This window comes from Equus przewalskii, chromosome 3 (genome assembly GCF_037783145.1).
Source record: "Equus przewalskii isolate Varuska chromosome 3, EquPr2, whole genome shotgun sequence".
Classification (NCBI taxonomy): Eukaryota; Metazoa; Chordata; class Mammalia; order Perissodactyla; family Equidae; genus Equus; species Equus przewalskii.
Genome location: NC_091833.1, coordinates 71,883,412 through 71,903,803, shown reverse-complemented (window position 1 = coordinate 71,903,803; position 20,392 = coordinate 71,883,412). Strand labels below are relative to the sequence as shown.

Here is a 20,392-nt window from a genome sequence, read left to right as displayed (position 1 = left end):
GATTATTATTATATGTGGTAAAAGCCGTGTTCCTTGATGAGACATGAAATCAATATTATTTTATATGCTGAGATTATTTTGAAGCAATATGAAGCGAAAGATTCTTATTTTCATTTTCATGATCAATAAAGTTTCAAACCAATTCATTTGTAATGACACAGGACCTTAAAAATAAAAATGTTGGGGCCGGCCCTGTGGCCGAGTGGTTAAGTTCCCGAGCTCTGCTTCTGTGCCCCAGGGTTTCACTGGTTCAGATCCTGGGCACGGACATGGCACAGCTCATCAAGCCACGCTGAGGCGGCATCCCACATGCCACGCTAGAAGGACCCACAACTAAAAATATACAACTATGTACTGGGGGGCTTTGGGAAGACAAAGGAAAAATAAAGTCTTTAAAAACAAATTAATAATAATGTTTTTGCAATCAAGTGTGCAGCTTAGGTAAGCATCAGGTGTTTGTATAATTAAGATAATCTGAAGTTTTTAATAAGCTGTATTACACATGGACTGCTAACAGTGCACAATCACCATCTTATTTCTTTTATAATAGTGCTTTTAGTATTCCACTGAAACATGGCCAGTGAATGCACAATATTCTTAGTTACCATTATGAGGGGCTCTGTATATTACAGCCTCTCCACTGTGTCTACTGTTAGCTAGAAAAATGCTGGGAGCAACAGCAGCTACTATCAACAGGGAGCCATATTAATTATTTGAAATGTGCCTCATAAGAGGAATCAGCAGAGTTTATTACAAGTCGAATATTACTTGAAACAGGAAGGTTACTCTAACTGTTATCATAATCTATGTATCATTAACTTTCCTTGTTTAGGAAAAGAGATTAACAACCCTGTAAATTGCTATAGTAAATGTGTAAAATATAACTGCATATTCCCATTGTAGAAAGAAAGTAGTGGGTCCTCCACTTCTACCCAAACCTTCTTTATATGAAGTAGCTTTAGAATTTGAATTGACTCTGTAGCTATGCTTTCTTGCCTCAAAATCCTAATTGCTTACTGGATCATTAGTATACAAGCTATAGCTACTTTGAGCATTAGAAACTTTTTTTGTTTTTAAGCTAGCAGTTTTTTCGGTCAGCATCTGGGCCTTCAAATCTGTCACAAGACAGAAAGTATACTACAAATATGTATGTGAACTGGCCGAATTCTTTGCAACCAATAAAGAATGAATCCATCTACCTGCTCTTTATATTGTGGTTAATTATTATTTTTCCATCAAATACAATAAATGGATAGGAGTAGTTTTCTATTCAAATAGTAGAAGCAAATCTTAAAAATAAAATATAAATAATCAGGATTATAAAGTTATCTAAATAAGTGCTACTCAAAGTGTTATCTGACATTGATGTCAGTCTGCAGACTGTTTATTACTGATCTACAATGAAATAAGTGCAGAAATTGAGAGTAAATATTTAGAAGCACTTACAGCAAATTGATAGAGTACTTAATGTCTATTTAATCTAACAATAAAACCTGAGGACTTGTATTTTGTCTTATGTTTAGTTTTTACATTTCACTTGTCTTGTCAATCATTTTTATTGTATTTTTAAAGTGTCACTCCACAATAAATTTGTAATTTAACCAGAAAAAGAGAAAAGCTAGATAGTTTAAGAAGAATTGATTTAATTGGTTGATGGTTGGATGACACGTAATGTTTCTATGTTTGGATAGATCTGTCTCAACTTTGTAATGGCTATTAATTCAGTGTGAAGAGAGATAATGTGACATCATAAAGACAAAAAAAAAGTGAAGAGACATAACTACAATGTCTTCTCACCATTTATTTTTGGGTCCACAGGGCAGGCACATCATGGACAGGTGTCCTACATTTCTCCACCAATTCACCTTGACTCTGAGCTAGAAAGACCCCCTGTCAGAGGTGAGTTGTTTTTTTTATCATTATTTAAAGAAAGAGAAACTCTATTCATTCTTGGATGAAGGCAAGTAACTAAATTAAAGATGGGTGTAAATATATAGTTTACAATGCAGTACCTGTTTAAAAAGCAGGGGAAATGGTGTGTAAGGAATCTGATAACAAAAGAGTAAGTCTTCTTTATAAAATGAAGTATAAATATTTTTCTGTGAAATGTTTGTAAACCAAAACAAGAAATGGGGATCCTTAGCAATTCAACTAGTGGAAGACTAGTTGAAATCCAACTAAATTTAGAGCTTATCAGATAACCATTACTATTTTTATTGGAACTTTCTTCTTCTACTATCCTATTTTTTATAAATTAAGATGTTTTAATCTGTCATATTGACAGATTTATTTCCTTGCAGAGTGATATTTTATATTCTATTATTATTCTTTCTGAAAGTCATTTTAGTATTTAATGATCACTTAGTTTTAAAACTGTGTAAGTTAGGGCCAGCCCAGTGGCACAGTGGATAAATTCATGCTCTCTGCTTCTGTGGCCTGGGGTTCATAGGTTCGGATCCCAGGCACAGATCTGCACACCACTTATCAAGCCATGCTATGGCAGGCATCCCACATATAAAATAGAGGAAGATGGGCACAGATTTAACTCAGGGCCAATCTTCCTCAGCAAAAAGTTGAGGATTGGCAGCGGATGTTAGCTCAGGGCTAATCTTCCTCAAAAATACCCACAAAGTATAAATTAAAATTATGTATTTTAAATTGATGCCTCCTGTTCAGAGATTTTTAAAAATAACATCATACAAATTGAAAGTAACATTTATTGTCTCATAAGCTAAATACAGAATTTGTCTTTCTGCTTTTAAAGAAATACTTACTAATGATTTCCAAAATGTTTTATAATGTTCAAAGCTGATGTAATATAGACATACCTTTGAATTTTATAAATACCAAATATCCTAAGGTTAATTTTTCAGTTTTAAGTAATGCAATATATTTTCTTATACTTTCAACAGTATTAGTTACTTGATACAATAGAAGTCATTAGGTCTGACTTTTATGAGCATGTTTTCTATTCATGCTATTTTCTCTGCCAGGAGTCTCTTACCTTTTCTTTTCTACCCAACAACTTTCTACCAGTGTTTCAAGGCTCTCCTTTATCTTCAGTTCCTGTTAAACCTTCTCTGACTACCTGACTACGTACTAGAGAGGAGCTAAGTGCATGTCTCTGTTCTCCAAATGTCCTTGTGCTTGCCTCACTTATTGCACCTAAGACATTGTATTTTATTTTTCAGTGTACATGTTTCCCTTTCTCTTCTGTAAGGTCCTTGAGGGCAGAGAGGGTCATAATTATTATTTCTCCTCCAGCCACTGATCTGTGCTTGGCACATGGTAAGAACTCATACAACGATTCCTATCTAAGTGACTGAAAGTGAAGGTAGCAACCGAGATTCTAAGGACGCATCCTCATTTTTCAAGAAGAAAAGGGAGTAGGGATGACAATGGGAATCCCACAAAGAGCAAGCAGAATGAACCAAAACACGACTATGGGAAAGTTTGTGATATTTTTAAGGAAATGTGCTGAGTGCACAGTAAAATGGGAGCAGTTTTAGAGAAAGAGACTGGAAGATGCAATGAGGCAGATTGTGAAGGATTCTGTATCACATGCCAAAGAGTCTGTATTTTATCCTGGAAAAAAAATCATGAAATGTTTTTAATTTTTAAAAAAATATTCCTAAGTCAGTGGGGTGTTACATCATAACATTATCAGTTCTTGATATGAGAAAAATAGCTTTCCAGTCAGTGTAGATGATGAGAGATTGGCAGAGGGAGATGGTTTCAGTAGTCCAGATAAAAAATGACTGGGAAATTAGTTAACAGTGTGTTGACAGCACTGTCAGGGCCTGAGAAATATTTTGAAGAGACATGGCATTTGACTGAATGGATTCAGAGAAAGGAGCAGAAATGTCTCTAAAGTTTTTATACTGATTAACTGGATGTTGATTACATAATCCTGCATCATGAGGAATAGATGAATTTTAAATTGATGCATAGTTTTAGACTTGTTAATTCTTAGTAGAATGTTGTTCCTACCAAAGCTGGAGGCCTATTTCTGCAGGTTGGTAACTTCAATATAACTCAGTTCTTTAGACATGATCCCAGTGTGATTGGGGAAGAATACTGTAAGGTTGTGGGAAGGGTAGTGTAATAATCCACTCCAAAAGATAATGACTTAAAGCATGAAACATTTATTATGGTTCTCAGAGTTGGTTGAGTCATGTGTGTGCTCACTTGGCTGAGGCTGGATGTTTACTAGTTAGCAGGCAGATTGGTTTTGCAAGGGAGGGAACTCACTCACTTATTTGGTATTCACTTTGATGTCATCCAGGGTGATGGCCATATGGGCTTTCATCATCCAGCAGGCTCATTCCCATTGTAACAGGATTCCCAACAGTAAGTAATCAAGTCCCAAAGTTCAGGTATTTTTCAAGCTTGTATCTTTGCTATGTCCCATTGTCCAAAACAAGTCACATAGCCAATCCCAGACTTAAGAGGGTAGAAATAGACTCCATCTCTTGATGGAGGAACAATGTCCAAAGGACTATGAATGCAGGAAGGAGAGGAATTTGGACCATTTCAAACTGCCATAGGTAGACAGATAAAGAGTAAAATATATTTAGAGTGAAATAAGACAAAAACTGATAAAATGAAGGGATTTAGAGCCAATAAATTTAAACTTAGGAGTTCTAGACCTTTCTTATCTTTAGTTTCTTCAACTACTACGTAGAAGGTCAGAAATAAGAACTTTGCAGTGTCTTTGTGAGGATGAGAGATAATACAGAACAAAGTCTGGCATCTGGTAGGCCCTAGATAAAATGTGGCTATTACCATGTGCTTTTGGGTTCACAGCTGTGGCATATGGGACGAAATTGGGTTTTGGAGCCAGGCAGACCTGCGTGACCTTGGGCAGCTTCTGTCTGCCCTCTGTAAAACAAGGATAATAATGCCACCTGGCAAGTCTATTAGGATGATTAAGTGAAAGAGTAAGTATCAAGTTCCTGGCAAATACCTGATATAAACTAGACCCCGAAGAGGAAATAAGTAGGTAGGCATTATTAAAAGTTTCACTTTAAAACGGTATCACCTTAAGAGCCGGGCACGGAGGTGGAACAGTGATTAAGTTCACGCACTCTGCCTTCTTGGCCCGGGGTTCACAGGTTCATAGCCGGGGCATAAACCTACACACTGCTCATCAGGCCATGCTGTAGTGGCATCCCACATACAAAATAGATGAAGATTGGCACAGATGTTAGCTAAGAGACAATCTTCCTCAAGCAAAAAGAGGAAGATTGGCAACAGATCTTGGCTCAGGGCCAGTCTTCCTCTCACCAAAAAAAAGCATCATCTTAGTAAAAGTAGTGATGTTATTGACCTGGTAACGAATGAATCACTAGAATCCAACAGTTGTCTCTGCTTGATATCTGCCTTATATTGTGCTCTGTCTACATTAGGACAACTGTCTTCATAACTTCTAGTTCTCATATCATTCCTCTACATATATTGATCCAGAGACCCTCCTAAACTACCCTGTGGTTAATACAATTGTAGTTATAGTGACTAGCTCATGTGCCACAGTCCTGCAATTTTCAAAAAATTAACATTTAATTAGATAAAGAGGTTTGTATAAATCATCAAAATAATATTGCAAAAAAATCTTGTGCTTTGTTCTTAAAACTAATTCATTTAAAAATGAATATTGCAGATAGGATAGAGTTGGCATAATAATATCATTACGTTGGAACCACAAAGTATTTCCTTTCAACTGTCACCTCTCATCTTAATTTACTATTTTTAATTATACTATACACTGTTGTTATTTATATGCAGTCAAATTATACAAATGAACTATATCGATGTCTATTTACATATATAAGTATATATATAAACAGAAAGAGAGAATCTCATGTATATTATATGTTTTTATTTGAATTTATACAATAAGAAAAATTAGGTTCTTTAAATAATTTGAAATTCTATCTCCAATAATTGTTTCTTTTGTGTGGAATTATATAGCAATATCCTTTGAACTACATAAATATTAACATTAGCTAACCCTTTTAGCTTTCCTTTTTCTGTTTTTCTACTATAATTTTATACATATTGAGAATATGAGAGATGTATCTAGATATTCCCTTCCCCATTGACCTCTGGCTCTCTCTATTCTTTCTCTCCTTTCTTGTATCAATTTCCACTAGTCTATGTGCATGTTAATATTTTGGGAATTATTGCTTTATATGTTAATTCCTTGTATATTTTACAGACAACTAGCAATACAAAACAACAATGTTAAAAAATGTGTTAATATAGTTATCAATATTAGCCAGGAAACTTTTCAGTACAAAATATGAACTATCTAACCTACAATAACACATCAGATTGCCTACATATTTTGCCATTTTATTCTGTTCTCATCTGAAGTATTTTGGATTATTTGGTACTTTTTTTTTTTTTATTAGCAATTGTGCTTTGGGTGTTTGAGACAGAGAATTAATTATTGGTAACTTTGGAATTGTGTTTTAAAACTCTGTTTTGAAAAATAATTGTATAATTATTTTTCCAAAAGGAAAAAAATCACATTTTCATCCTTTTTTTGTGTGTGTCCTCAAGTTGTATATCGCCTATGAATCATTTTGTGGGTTCTTTTGTTTTTTTATTTCTCCTCATTGTTTGATATCTCTTTCTCCTCTTTGCTAACATGGCAGCAGCCTTCTAAGTGATTTCTAGCTTATAGACCGGCCTCTCTTTAATCTGTCCTCCATACTAAGACACCCTCTGTCTAAAATCCTTCACTAGCTCCCGTTCTTTTTTTTTTTTTTTTTGGAGGAAGATTAGCCCCCAGCTAACTACTGCCAGTCCTCCTCTTTTTGCTGAGGAAGCCTGGCTCTGAGCTAACATCCGTGCCCATCTTCCTGTAGTTTATACGTGGGACACCTACCACAGCATGGCTGCCAAGCAGTGCCATGTCCGCACCCGGGATCCGAACCAGCGAACCCCGGGCCACCGAGAAGCGGAACGTGCGAACTTAACCGCTGCGCCACCGGGCCGGCCCCGCTCCCGTTCTTTTTTTTTTTTTTAAATTTCAGTGTACATCACTGTATTTTGATTACTGTGTAGATTACATCATGTTCACTACCCAAAGACTAATTACCATCCATCACCATACATGTGTACCTAATCACCTCTTTCACCCTCCTCCCTCCCGCCTTCCCCTCTGGTAACCACCAATCCAATCTCTGTCTCTGGTGTTTGTTGTTGTTTGTTTTTATCGTCTACTTATGATTGAGATCATAGGTATATGACATTCTCCCTCTGACTTATTTCACTTAGTATGATACCCTCAAGGTCCATCCATGTTGTCACAAATGGCCAGATTTCATCATTTTTTATGGCTGAGTAGTATTCCATTGTGCATATACACCACATCTTCTTTATCCATCATCCCTTGGTGGGCACCTAGGTTGCTTCCAAGTCTTGGCTATTGTGAATAATGCTGCAATGAACGTAGGAGTGCATGTATCTTTACACATTCGTGTTATCATGTTTTTTGGATAAATACCCAGCAGTGGAATAGCTGGCTTGTATGGTAGTTCTATTCTTAATTTTTTGAGGAATCTCCATACTGTTTTGCGTAGCGGCTGCACCAGTCTGCGCTCCCACCAGCAGTGTACGAGGGTTCCCTTCTTTCCATATCCTCTCCAACACTTGTTGTTTCCTGTCTTGTTAATTATAACCATTCTGACAGTAATGAGGTGCTATCTCATTGTAGTTTTGATTTATGTTTCCCTGATGGTTAATGATGTTGAACATCTTTTCATGTGCCTGTTTATCATCTGTATATCTTCTTTGGAGAAATGTCTGTTCAGATTTTCTGCCCATTCTTTAATTGGGTTGTTAGTTTTTTTGTTGTTGTTGAGATGTATGAGTGCTTTATATAATTTAGATATTAACCCCTTATCAAATATATGGTTTGCAAATATCTTCTCCCAATTGTTAGGCTGTCTTTTCGTTTTGCTAATGGTTTCTTTTGCTGTGCAGAAGCTTTGTAGTTTGATGTAGTCCCATTTGTTTATTTTTTCTATTGTTTCCCTTGCCTGGTCAGACATGGTACTTGAAAATATGCTGCTAAGGTTGATATCAAAGAGCATACTGCCTATGTTTTCTTCTAGAAGTTTCATGGTTTCAGGTCTCACATTCAAGTCTTTAATCTATTTTGAGTTAATTTTTGTGTATGGTATAAGACAATGGTGTACTTTCATTCTTTTGTATATGGCTGTCCTGTTTTCCCAACACCATTTATTGAAGAGACTTTCCTTTCTCCATTGTATTTTCTTGACTCCCTTGTTGAAAATTAGCTGTCCATAAATGTGTGGGTTTATTTCTGGGCTCTTGATCTATGTGTCTGTTTTTGTGCCCGTACCAGAATCATTTTGGTTTTAATCCACATGTCACCGTCCTATCTCCTTGCAAGTCTCTTGATTTCTTTCAGTTTTCCTCTCATTTTTTGGGGAAAAAATATTTTGTGAACTTGATGCATTTGTTTGTCATAATATATTTCTTCTTTGATATTGTACATTTTATTTGTGACCAACGTGCTCTTACTAACCATATGGAAAATGTAGTAGCAAGTTACCAAATAGCCTTGAATAAAATGTTGCAATCTACATTTTAAAGTAGCCCAAGTTTATAAATTCAGTGTCAGTTACTCAGTGATGAGTAAATGTGAGAGATTCTGTTCTTTAAATCTAATGTGATCATACATGTCGTTTGGTTACCTAATTTATGCCTGTGATGACTTTATGTGCATTTTTCAATTTACAGATTTTATTACTGAAAGAGGATATAAATTCCAATAGTTTACTAGTGCATTAATGTCACAATGCATTACAAGGTAATTAACCAGAGCTGCCACTATAAATAGAGAAATAGTTACAGCCCTCACTATAAACTACTTAATAAAAATAAGATCCTGAATCAGCATTCACCGTTATGGTAATTTTTCTTGCCATACGTCTCATTAATCAGGACTTTAAAAAAAATAGCTTCATCTAGAAGCACTATTAAACCTTTCATTATTAAAACAAGTTTGTTACAATTTTGTAGTTAATTTAATGGGATTGATTATATACTTCTGTATGCAAATAAGTTCTACGTGCTTTTCAGACATATTTCCCAATTTTGTATGTTATAATTGGAAATGAAAGACTACTTTGGTAATTTTGTAGCACATTTCTAAGTAAACGCAAAGGAGTTCTGAGCAGGGATCATTAAGAGTTGCAGTTCTGAAGGTCATGTGTCCTTACCAACTGTCCTTTCTCCCCAACCTTTATTTTGCCTCCTAACTATTCACATGCAAAATACTTTACCCCCAGAATCAGGTCTGTATTACAGGCAGAATCACTCTGTGAAGGTGGTTGGGTGGGAGTTTGTGTTGGAAATAGAATCAGAATCCTAAGCAGAGACATATATTATTTGAGATTCAAATATACCAGTTGGGGCACGCCCTTCAGTTGAAACTTCGTTTTAGTTTTGGTTTGGTTTGGTTTCATTGTGTTCCTATACAATTTGATGACAGTCTTAGCAGTCAACTTTAGAACCCAACCTAGAAATTCTTCACAACATCACTAACAATTCAAGTTAGATAAATTCCTGTCGATAATCAAGAAAAGACACTAACTTCTGAAAAACGTCCTCCATTTATATTACTAAGGATGATATTTTGAATGTTCTGCTACATAAAAAATTTGGTGGTAACCAGATACACTCCACCTTCCAGTATGGTAAACCACTAGTAATAAAGCTGGTAAAAATATTGTATTTATTTTGTATACTCTTTCTTTAAATAGGGTCTTATATTTAATCAGAAATTTAATACTAAATACTAATTTACACATTTGCTAATTGTTGATAGCTACAGTTTATCCTCTGAAAAAAAGCTAAAATATTTGGACACATTTGAAAAACGTTATCTATTTTTTAAAATTTTTTTGCATAATAAACTGAGTAATATAAACATGGTTCAACTGGCACATAATCAATGGACTAGAATAATGCCAGGCATTAAGTTTCATGTGTAAATTGAATTACATTCAGCAAATCTACACATTGAAAATATTTTTTAAAGCTCAAAATAAACAGATGGTCCTGCCTGGTACATCTATATTAAAAGTAGGCTATAGCCAAAGATTTAGCATCACAAATTAGAAATTAACACACGATATTATCTAGTGAAATGTAAAAACATTTGAAATTGATTAAAATAAAATAGGAAGGACACATCTGGCATTCTTATTGAGTAGTCTCCAGGCCTATTCTTTAGTATTCCATGACGGTGTTTTTCTAGCTTATCTGGCTAGCCAACATTATATGGTAGAACATAATTCCTTAGCTTTATCCATCCTTAACCCAAGGGAATAAAAATGAAACTTGCATATAACAGTGTCTTGACCATATTAAACACCCTTTTCGTACACTTGTAAATGCCAAACATTTTTTACTGTATTTAAAGTACACTGTGAACACCTACAAGACAAAGGTAGAGAATGTAGCTTGTTAATACTAATGGTAGACACCACTCCCATTTATTAAGCATGTATCTTGTGTCAGACACAAGAAAAAATATTTTGTACGTTGTCTCATTTAGTGCTACAAAGATCATATCACTTTTTCATTCAGACTTATTGGTCATCATCATTATATTTTTAATATCAAACATACTACTATAATTTGTTATATAGTAATAATTGAATTTGTGTTGAATTTAGTTGAAGTTAAATTCTGAACTTAATGGTAAAATGTGCTTTTTATTCAATATTAATAGGAATAAGTATGAGAGTTTTGTAAAGTATAATTTCCAAATATGTTATTGTTTAAAAAACAACATTTATCATTTGAAATAACTTAGCACACTTCTGCAGGCCCTTTGTGATATAAAATTCATAGGTTGAGAATAATTATTCTAGAAAGTAGTGTGATCTGGGAATAATTATTCTAGAAAGCAGTGTGATCTGGTCGTTTTTCACATTAAGTTCTTAGTCAACTTGTCTTGGCGACCTCTCAATGATCCTGAATGAGAAGGGATATAGAGTTTGAATTCTGCTTTCCCATTGGCTGGTAGAATGATATTTAGTATTCAGAGGGCTTTAAATAGAGGTTTGATGCTGTTGTGATCTGAACATTCTCCTTCAGGTTCTATGTGGCTGATGGCAAATTCCGTGATAATAATCCTCAACTTGAATACGTTAGTTGATCCGTGGAGCTGTTCCTCAAGGCAAGGGAAAGTCTCCGCGATTAGGATGTCTCTAAACAGCTATGACCGGAGTTCAGTTCTCTAAACTTCACTCCTGCCCATCCCCACCCCTAGTGTCCTGTGCCCTCTTTCCTAACATTGTTTACCGGCCCAGCTCTCCCAAAATTGCCACTATAGGTTCCAGGACTTACTTCTCCGTCTTATTTTGTTTTTAGTCTCATTCAGAAAAATGGGACTATAGCTGCTCTATCTTGTTCAGAGAGAAAATATTTAGTATTTTCTAAATGTTACAACTTTTTACAGTGAAGTATTACTTGTCAATAATAATAATGATAGCTAAAAATTATCATACAAATTAACTTTAAATCATATGTGCAAAGTAAAAGTTATCCATATGACACTCTCTCAATTCCTGAAGAGAGCCAATCATAATATTCTTCAGGATATTCCAATAGATATCATCTTTTTGAGTGAACATGGTATGAACACAACATTTGTGCCCAGCTGTATTCTAAGCACTTGACGTGGATTATTATCTCATTGATTTTCTGAATTCCACAAAGCAGGTAGTATTATTGTAATTTTGCAAATTAAAAGACTGAGACACAGAGAGGTTCTTTGACTTCATAAAGGCCAGACAAGTATTAAGTATTGAAGCTAGCATTTCAACTCAGGTATCTATAAAAATCTGTTTGGACAGTTTTTCATCTATACAAAGGGAATTTTGTTTTAATTTCCAAAACTACATACAATACCAAATAATTAGTAATGAAACATATATCAGCAAGGGATGGGGGCATCTGATCATCCAGATTATAGTATTTTTAAGAAACTCTTTCACCATCTCCATTATTTATCTTAAGAGCACAATGTGATACAAGTAGTTAGAACACTTACGTACTATCTACTACTGACAAATTTTTTGCATGTTTGTTGTCTTCTTTTCTAAAATATAATATCTTTGTTCTATTGCTACTTTGTTAACTTTTACTCTTTTCAAAAAATGTCTTACTGTTTCTTTCAAAAAAGGTATCTAAAATCATACCATACAAAAAGAAGTCAGGCTTTCTGATAAAGTTTTACAAATTGTATAGAAATTAATGTGATAAATTTTGTTATATTTTATTTGTGATAAAATACCCTATTTTTGTGTTTTTCAATATTCTCTCCTCAAAATGGTTGTTATTTTTGTAATCACCAGAAAATAATTTTATACCTGTATACTGAAAATTAATTCCCTTACTGCCTGGAGCAGACAGCTGTGTTGACTCTCCCCACCAAGCCTCGGATAGAGGGAAGAAGGAGTCGGCCTTGACCGCTAAATGTAACATTGACCCTCATCTCCAGCAGCTGAATACCCGCAGCTGCAAGGTTCCAATTCTTTGGTGTACCCACGCAATGCGTGCACACAAACACACACACACACACACACACACACAACGTGCCACTCAGGACTATCTTCTTTAATATAACAATTCTTGCTCGATAATAGATTTAGAAGATAGGTATGATACAAATTTATATATGGTAAATCCTTAAATTTTAAAGTATCTTTTATTCTTAGAGTCAATTGCCTGAGATTACATAAAGACCTTTTTTCTCTAGATTTATCTTTTATACCTGCACAGTAGGGGTTGGGACTGTTACAGGTACAACATCCACTTACATATCACTGCTTGGAGAAGATCTTGTTTCCTTAGCTGCTAAAAGGCATATGCTTCTGTATGGAAGTTTTCGCTTTGGCTATTACTTATCCCATAACGCCCAAACAGCATTTCCTTCATGCTAAGAGGCATTTGACTCCCTTCTTACTAAGAAGCACTTTTCTCTTTGTTGGTTATAGCTCTGAGTCCGGGAATTATTTCCAGTTCTTAAGAGTCCAGCAAAAACAATTTCCCTCACTGGAGTAGGTACTCCTGTTAAGTTTGGCTCAGATTCTCCTGGGTGGAGTCATACAGAAGTGTGCAGCTTGAACACTGATGCCTGCATTTAATCCTGATAATCACAGTTTGCTAACTATATGATCATGGACAAATCCCATAGCCATAGCTACTACCTCTTTCCCAAGATTAAGTATCAAATATCAGTATGATATTATGTGTAAATGCTTCATACCCTATAGAATGCTATACAAATATTGTGTAATATAATTTAGCAGAAATACTTTAGTGCTCTAATCTAAGACTCAGTATAGCTCACACATGATAAGATCAAGAAAATAAGTCCTCGGGAGAGTTTGCAATGTTCTTATGCTCTTTAAATCCTGTTGGCTTAATTATGATACAGTTTTATGTTAAAAATAACCATGTTTTCCCTGTGAATGGCAAATACATTTAAAATCTCAAACACGTATCAAACAGTAAAACTATACATCAGCTTTTCTCTGTGCTCTCCTGAAAGACTAACTTTCATTCAGGATTCAACAGACAAATGTTTTCTATGCAGTTACCCCTTATGCATGGGTTAGATTCTGAAGTTAGTGGGTAAGGCCAAAAAAACAAAACCCACCTTGATAAACCCTCTGAATTATCCATAAAATATAATATATCCGACAGTAAGTTATTCCTCAATATCAGAAAACATGAATACAAAAACACCCAGGATCTCCCTTGGGTATGAGAGACTTATGTGATGAGCAGTGTGACGAAACAAAGAAATGAGGGAACATGGTTCTTGCTCCTCTAGTCACCCTGGGCCCTGTGCTCATTGAGTGAAATGGTGAGCAGAATCTTTCCTCCAATTATTTTTGAATATATATAGTTGAACTTAAGTCAAATTAATTTTGATGTGACTATACTATAGCAATGCCTATTGTATGCTGTGCATTCCACAGGGGACTGCAAATACAGTGATGTACAAGAGAGAAAAGAAGTTTGCCCTCATGGACTTTACCTTGTAGTGGAGGAGGTGAACTATAGATCAATTATAGATTAAACAATCAAGATTATGAATAGGTTATGGTTAGAAGTATAAAGAAGATATATAAGGTGAATGGTCAAGGAAAACCACTCTAGGGAGGTGACTATTGAGCTGAACTATGAAGAATGAAAGTGAATTGGCCATGATTAAAGTTGAAGGATAGTGTAATCAAAGACCCTGAAGTCGAAAAGTCGTGATGTGTTAATTCATTTGTTCACTAAGCAAATACTGATTAGGGCCTCATAGGGGCCAGGCATTGATGGAATCGTGCAGTTTGCAAGTCTGTCAAGACTTCTGTTCTCAGGAAGCATATACTCTAGACAGGGTAGAAAAACTGTAAATGAATACAAAAATTAAACAAATAAATGGACACGATAATTTCTGGAACCTAGTGATGGGAGGACTGGGGATATTGGCAGAGTGTTTAGGCAGGACTCAGATCATGCAGGGCTTTTTCAAAGAAAAACCAAAGCTGGACGATAGTTAAAACAACAGATTTTTTTCCCCCAGAACTATCGCAATAAGGGAAGAGAAACCTTGGTGTAGAATAGGCATCAACTCTGAATACATCAGGGACAAGTGAATTATAGCCAAGGAACAGGGCAGGAGTCACTGGATGGAAAATTACTAAGAGGAAACATCAGGGATGAGGGGGATTCTGGAACCAACTTGTTAGGATTCATGCTGAAGACAGGCCAGGGCAGTGGGACATCACCGAGGGGATGGTGGAGGATGAGGAAAGTGATCAGATGGGGAGGGTGATGAGATATGGAGGGCGGGGGGTTCTGGTTGAACTGACTTAGCAGTGTTCTTGCTAAAACTGGATTTTATGGGGAAGTGTACAGATGGGCCTAGAAGAACATTCAGGAGACTAATTAAAATTTGGTCAAGCAAAGAATCTTTGTCAGCCTTGTAGGCCATAAAAGGAGTTAGGGTTTTGGGGCTGGCCCCGTGGCCGAGTGGTTAAGTTCGCGCGCTCCGCTGCAGGCGGCCCAGTGTTTCGTTAGTTTGAATCCTGGGCGCGGACATGACACTGCTCTTCAGACTACGCTGAGGCAGCGTCCCACATACCACAACTAGAAGAACCCACAACGAAGAATACACAACTATGTACCGGGGGGCTTTGGGGAGAAAAAGGAAAAAATAAAAAAATCTGAAAAAAAGGAGTTAGGGTTTTATTTTAAGAGCTGTGAGGATCCTGAGGAATTTTTACACAGAGTACTACATAATCTGATTTTGATTTTTAAAAGATGGCTCTAGCTACAGGGTGGAGAGTAGTTTAGAGAAAGGTAAATCCAATCATGTTGATGTGGCCTTTCCTTAAAATTTCATTTACAGCATTCCCTTCTGCCACTTAAATTCTCTGAAGATTCTCTTTCTTTCTTTCCCTTCCATTTTCCACATTACTGGCCTCTGGGTAATGAGTGGTTTCCCTTCTCTGATCCAGAAGGAGTAGAAGAATTTGGAAGCAGGCAAATTCAAATTGCTGTGGGACTGAGTGCTGAGCCCTTTAGAAGAAGGACCTGAGGGAATGCATGCCTGGATTCCAATAAATGCCCTGGGGTTACAGTCCCTGCCTGGAGGAAGAGCAGTAACAGCTAACAGATAACCAGCTGAGCCCATAAGGATCAAATTCTCAAGCTGGGCACACTCAATATTGATCCTGTTAAAGCAAGAAGAGTTTTAGACTCTTGGCTGGTGATTGTGAGGCTGTGAATCTATCGGTCAGATTAGTCTGTATTGCCTCTGGAACCGGGCAAGTCTTCAGTGTCCACAATTGATATGGTGTGATCTGGGAAGAAAGAAACTGGTGAAACAGCTTGTAGCTCAGATTATAACAAATCTTTGTGTACTAGATCTAGCAATTCTAAATATCCTATAGATATTGGAAAACCACAAAGGACTTCAGACATTGAAGGCATTAATACAACTATTTTGCAGAGAAATGTTGACTCCAGTACGTAGGATGGATTGGGAGCAGAGAAATTTAGGAGGTTATTTCAAGAAAGGGTTCTTGAGAGCGCAAACTGAAAGACAGTAGCAATGACAATAAAGAAGACATGATGGATTCATAGATACTGCAGTTAAAGCATAATAGGACTTGGTGACTGGTTCGGTATGTTGAGACAGAAATAAAAGATAATTTCTTAATTTCTAATTTGGATAATTTGGATGGATATTGATACTGTTCTGGAAGACAAGGATAATTCATGTTCAAACTGAAGATCACCCATTATTAATTCTGTGAAAATACATGTAACATGAAATATGAGTGGAAATCATTTCCTTTCAGTCTATGGGAGATGTAAAAAATAATTTCAGGGGTGTCTGAGACCTTTAGCCTTTTACAAGTAATTGAATTGGCCCTTTGGTCACCAGGTGGTTAGTTATCCCAAGATGTAATTTATTTAGAAAAGTATGACTAGTGGATTTATGTGATACTGAGTCTGATAAAGTTCCTTCCTGGAACCTGAAAGGCATGCCTGCCAGACTTTATTTAGGTTTTAATGAATGAATAAATGAATCCAAGGCTCTAGAGTGAAAACCACCTCTGGTCACCAAATGGTGCATGCCTTTCCTTTGTTTCACTATTTTGAACAATTGTACTTCTTCATTTCGAATGTGTGTGTTCATTTGAGAGGGGCACCTCAGGGCATACTTGTTTGTTTGTTAGATAAAACCATTCTTGATGACTGAACGCACAGTGTACAGCACATAAAATCTGGATTACCAGATGGAGAATGTCTTAGCCTTGTACTTCTAATTTCTTTTAAAAGAAAAAAAGGATAAACATTCAAACTTTGTTTCTTTTGTTTCCCCGTTATATAAAAATGTGTTGCTACCTTATAGAAAATGGGGTTTTAGAAGCAAATCTTGAGAGTTTTAAAATAATTTCCCCCCCCAAAAAAATCTGCGGTATTATTTTTCTTTATAAAATCTACCCAGCTAAAATATTTTCTGATGAGTTTAAATGCATATGAACTGCTTCTCTGGAGGATTTCTTAATTGAGTACTTCATTTTGCACTTTATTGAAATGTGTCCTTTGAAAACATTGGTGGAATTTGCCATTTCCCACCTGGCATCAGCAACAGCTGGAGCCTGGACCATTTCCGATGGCCACACTCATGCAGCAGTAATCTAAAGCAAATGCCACATTAACAGCTACCTCCCTGCCCCTTCTGTTAAACATATCTAAGGTAAAAGAAAGAGCATCATATTCTATTTAAGCTCCAGCTATTTTCATTTTTCTCCTCTTCCCTTTCCATGCCTATTACTCTAAAACTATTACTAGTGGTCATGCTCTTAACTTTGAAATATTTATAGGAAAGGGATTTGTTTTAAATGAGCAGATGGGCCAGTTCTAAGACAAGCTGCTATATTAATAAACATGTGTGGTGCTTTATCAGCAAAGGAGCCTATTTTGACATTTCTTCTGGATGATTTGTATAGCCTATCACTATCACACCTGGTGCAGGGACAATAAATGGGCACTTAATAGTCCAGCAGTGTGCGAACACCTTCCATTATAACTTCATTATGTCAGATATAATCATCTATTACTGAATGTCAGGCATTTAATTTATGATCAGTTGCCCTATGGAATTAGTGGCCACACAAATGAATGGTCCATTCATGTCACTTTTACTGTAAATTTCCTTCTCCCAGTGCTGGCTCCTTTTTTAAACACATGGAATTAATTTGATAGCCTTTTGGGATTTTAGAATACAAGATGTTTTGTTTATATTCTTGAAATTTGAGAAGAGGGTAAATTTGAAGCACATATGATGTAAAATTCCTTATGTTAATGTACTAGTCTGTTTAAAATGCCAACACAATTCTTTAGTTTACCTATGAACTTTAGTTTGATTTTGGTAAAGTAACAGTGCTCTTGGGAAAAAACAAAACTCTTCCCTAGAGATCTACAATGATATGACAATGTGCATATAGTTAACAATACTAGACGGTACATTGAAAAATTCGCTGAGAGTAAATTTCATCTTATATATTTTTTTACCACACACACAAAAAGCCTTCTCCATTGGACAATATAAAGTATATAATCATCTGTGGCACTATCAACAGGATATGTACGAGAGTGACAGTGAAAAGAAAAGAGAAGCTTAGGTTTGTGAGAGAGGAGCTGAGGGAAATAAAAAAAGAGCCAGAGAACTAGGACTTTATAGGCTTTTAGAATTACTGTTCCCTACTGGCATCTGCAGAACTCTGGCCTCTTTTCTTTGCGCTAAGAAAATACTGTCAAAACTTTCCACATCTATTTTCAAGATCTCTATTAGAGAAAGCTTCAGTTCTTGTGAAGATTCCCAACTGAAATCATTATCTATGAAAAAGTTGCTTTCAGAGATGTCTCAGCTGCTATCTAATGAGGACCCTAGGACTGGGGCAATATAAAACCCTCTCTATGGGAAAAGAAATCTTAAAGGCTGTTTAGCAATCAATAAAACTATCGGACCTGCCAGGTTAGGAAGGAAATGAGTATTACAGACAGGAAAATATTGATAAACTGATAATAAAATTTGATTGTATGAGAATGAATGTACATTAGTATCCTCACCAACATTAGTAAGTGATTGTCTTTTGCCATTTAAAAGACTGGAGCTGCCAAAAAGGAGGTCCCACCTGTATTATAATATTATGGCCCTGGCTGTCTTCCACCCAGTTCTAGCTTTCTAATGTGATGAATGGTGGCATTCATGCTGGAAACGAGGTAGCAGAAGATTATTAATGTCTTCATTGACATTATAAACTTAAAGAAATCATGCATTTTGGAAGAAGTGTCTTCCATAGTTGAAAAATGTCATCAAGGAGAAATAGGGGAAGATGCTAGGTGGAGGATAACAGTGGGTTTGTTCTTAATATCCTAAAGAATTAAAAAGCTCTGTACTCTGAAAAAATGTAATTGCAAAGTTGCATTACACTAATACATTTGTAATTGACATGGACATAGCTGCCTCTGATTTCTACTCTCTGTAGGCACCGGTAGTCAATAGACATATTAGTCTATAGACTATTCCATTGTCTTGAATAACTGGAAAACTCATTAAGGTACCCAGGCTGTAGAAGATGACCTATTAATGACCAACTCAAATAATATTGTTAAGGTTTGTTTGGTGAAAACTCATGCTAAGGTGCCTTAGAGTGACTCTGGCAGAGACTCTTCAGGGATTCAACAAGATGGCTGTCTTTCAGAGATCTGAACCTTTGGGCAAATGTAACCAGAATCAAGGGGGAGCTGGCAGCAAGACTCAGTTGGCTGGCAGAAAATTCCAAAACTTGCAGAGAAAGCTTCACGTAGGAGAGCCCTGAGCCAGTGCAAGCACTAGACAGCTGACTAGACTTCAATGTCTCTTCTAAACCACCAGAGTAGTACTTGGCAGGGACCTCTGGTAATTTATCTGCTTTCCCCAACGTCTCATATGTATTTTTCTCAAAGCTTCATTGCATCTGCTGCATCAAAAATCTAACTTGATCATCTGGAACCTTATTGGAGAACCTGGTTTTATAATCACTTGACTGGTCCAGAATCATTGTTTTTCTTGCCTTTCTGACGATTAGGTTTGTGTAGAGCCATATATAGTTCCTGTAGTGTCTACAGGCAAGATCTTGAGTGTTTTTGTGTGCAAAGTAAAGACCATTAAGAAACATCACCATCTGGAAATTAAAAGAAAAGTATACACATTTATTTGTATCCTTATCCTCAAATTCATTTTATTATTGCTGGTTGTGCCAAGACTGAATTGAGACTAGAGGCACATATCATGTTATATAGGTGATAGGAAAAACGTGGGCTATGCTGAAATTTTATGTAAAATAGCCAGCATAATTCTTGCAAGGGCACTTGGTTCATACTATATTAAAAAGAGTGCGAAGGTGAACACTTTGCTTTTTTGTTTCCAGCTATATTTATGGTCTTTAAAAACCATATTAGTAAGTAGCTTTAGTTTTCAAGCTGAAATAGAGCTTAACCCCTGCTAAGGGACAAAGCAAATTCAAGAAAATATATTTTAAAATATTTTAAATGTTTAAAAAGAAAAGAGAAAATGTTAATAAAAGTAAAAGGAATGTTTAAAAAAAATTTAAATGAAATAGCACATGGTAGATGATAGCATGGCAGTCCTTTTCTAATAGCAGCATGGAGGAAGCCTGTGTCTAATTATAATTTATTCAGGGTATGTACAGTCACAATGAAAAAACTATAAATAGTGATATTTACAGATCTTACCTTGAACACTAATCATTCAATAAATGTT

General features: G+C 35.9%; 1 protein-coding gene across 50 annotated transcripts in view; it reads left to right on the top strand.

Moving 5' to 3' along the window:
- The window catches only part of ADGRL3 (adhesion G protein-coupled receptor L3), an 801,248-nt gene that overhangs the window by 543,495 nt on the left and 237,361 nt on the right, over nucleotides 1-20,392 (top strand). For 46 of the 50 annotated variants that reach the window (XM_070612870.1, XM_070612873.1, XM_070612875.1 and 43 more), the window contains one exon: nucleotides 1,819-1,899. The exons of the other annotated variants lie outside the window; for them this stretch is intronic. In XM_070612870.1, the coding sequence (XP_070468971.1) occupies nucleotides 1,819-1,899 (81 nt within the window). The remainder of the gene's footprint in view (nucleotides 1-1,818; nucleotides 1,900-20,392) is intronic. 50 annotated transcript variants of the gene reach the window in all.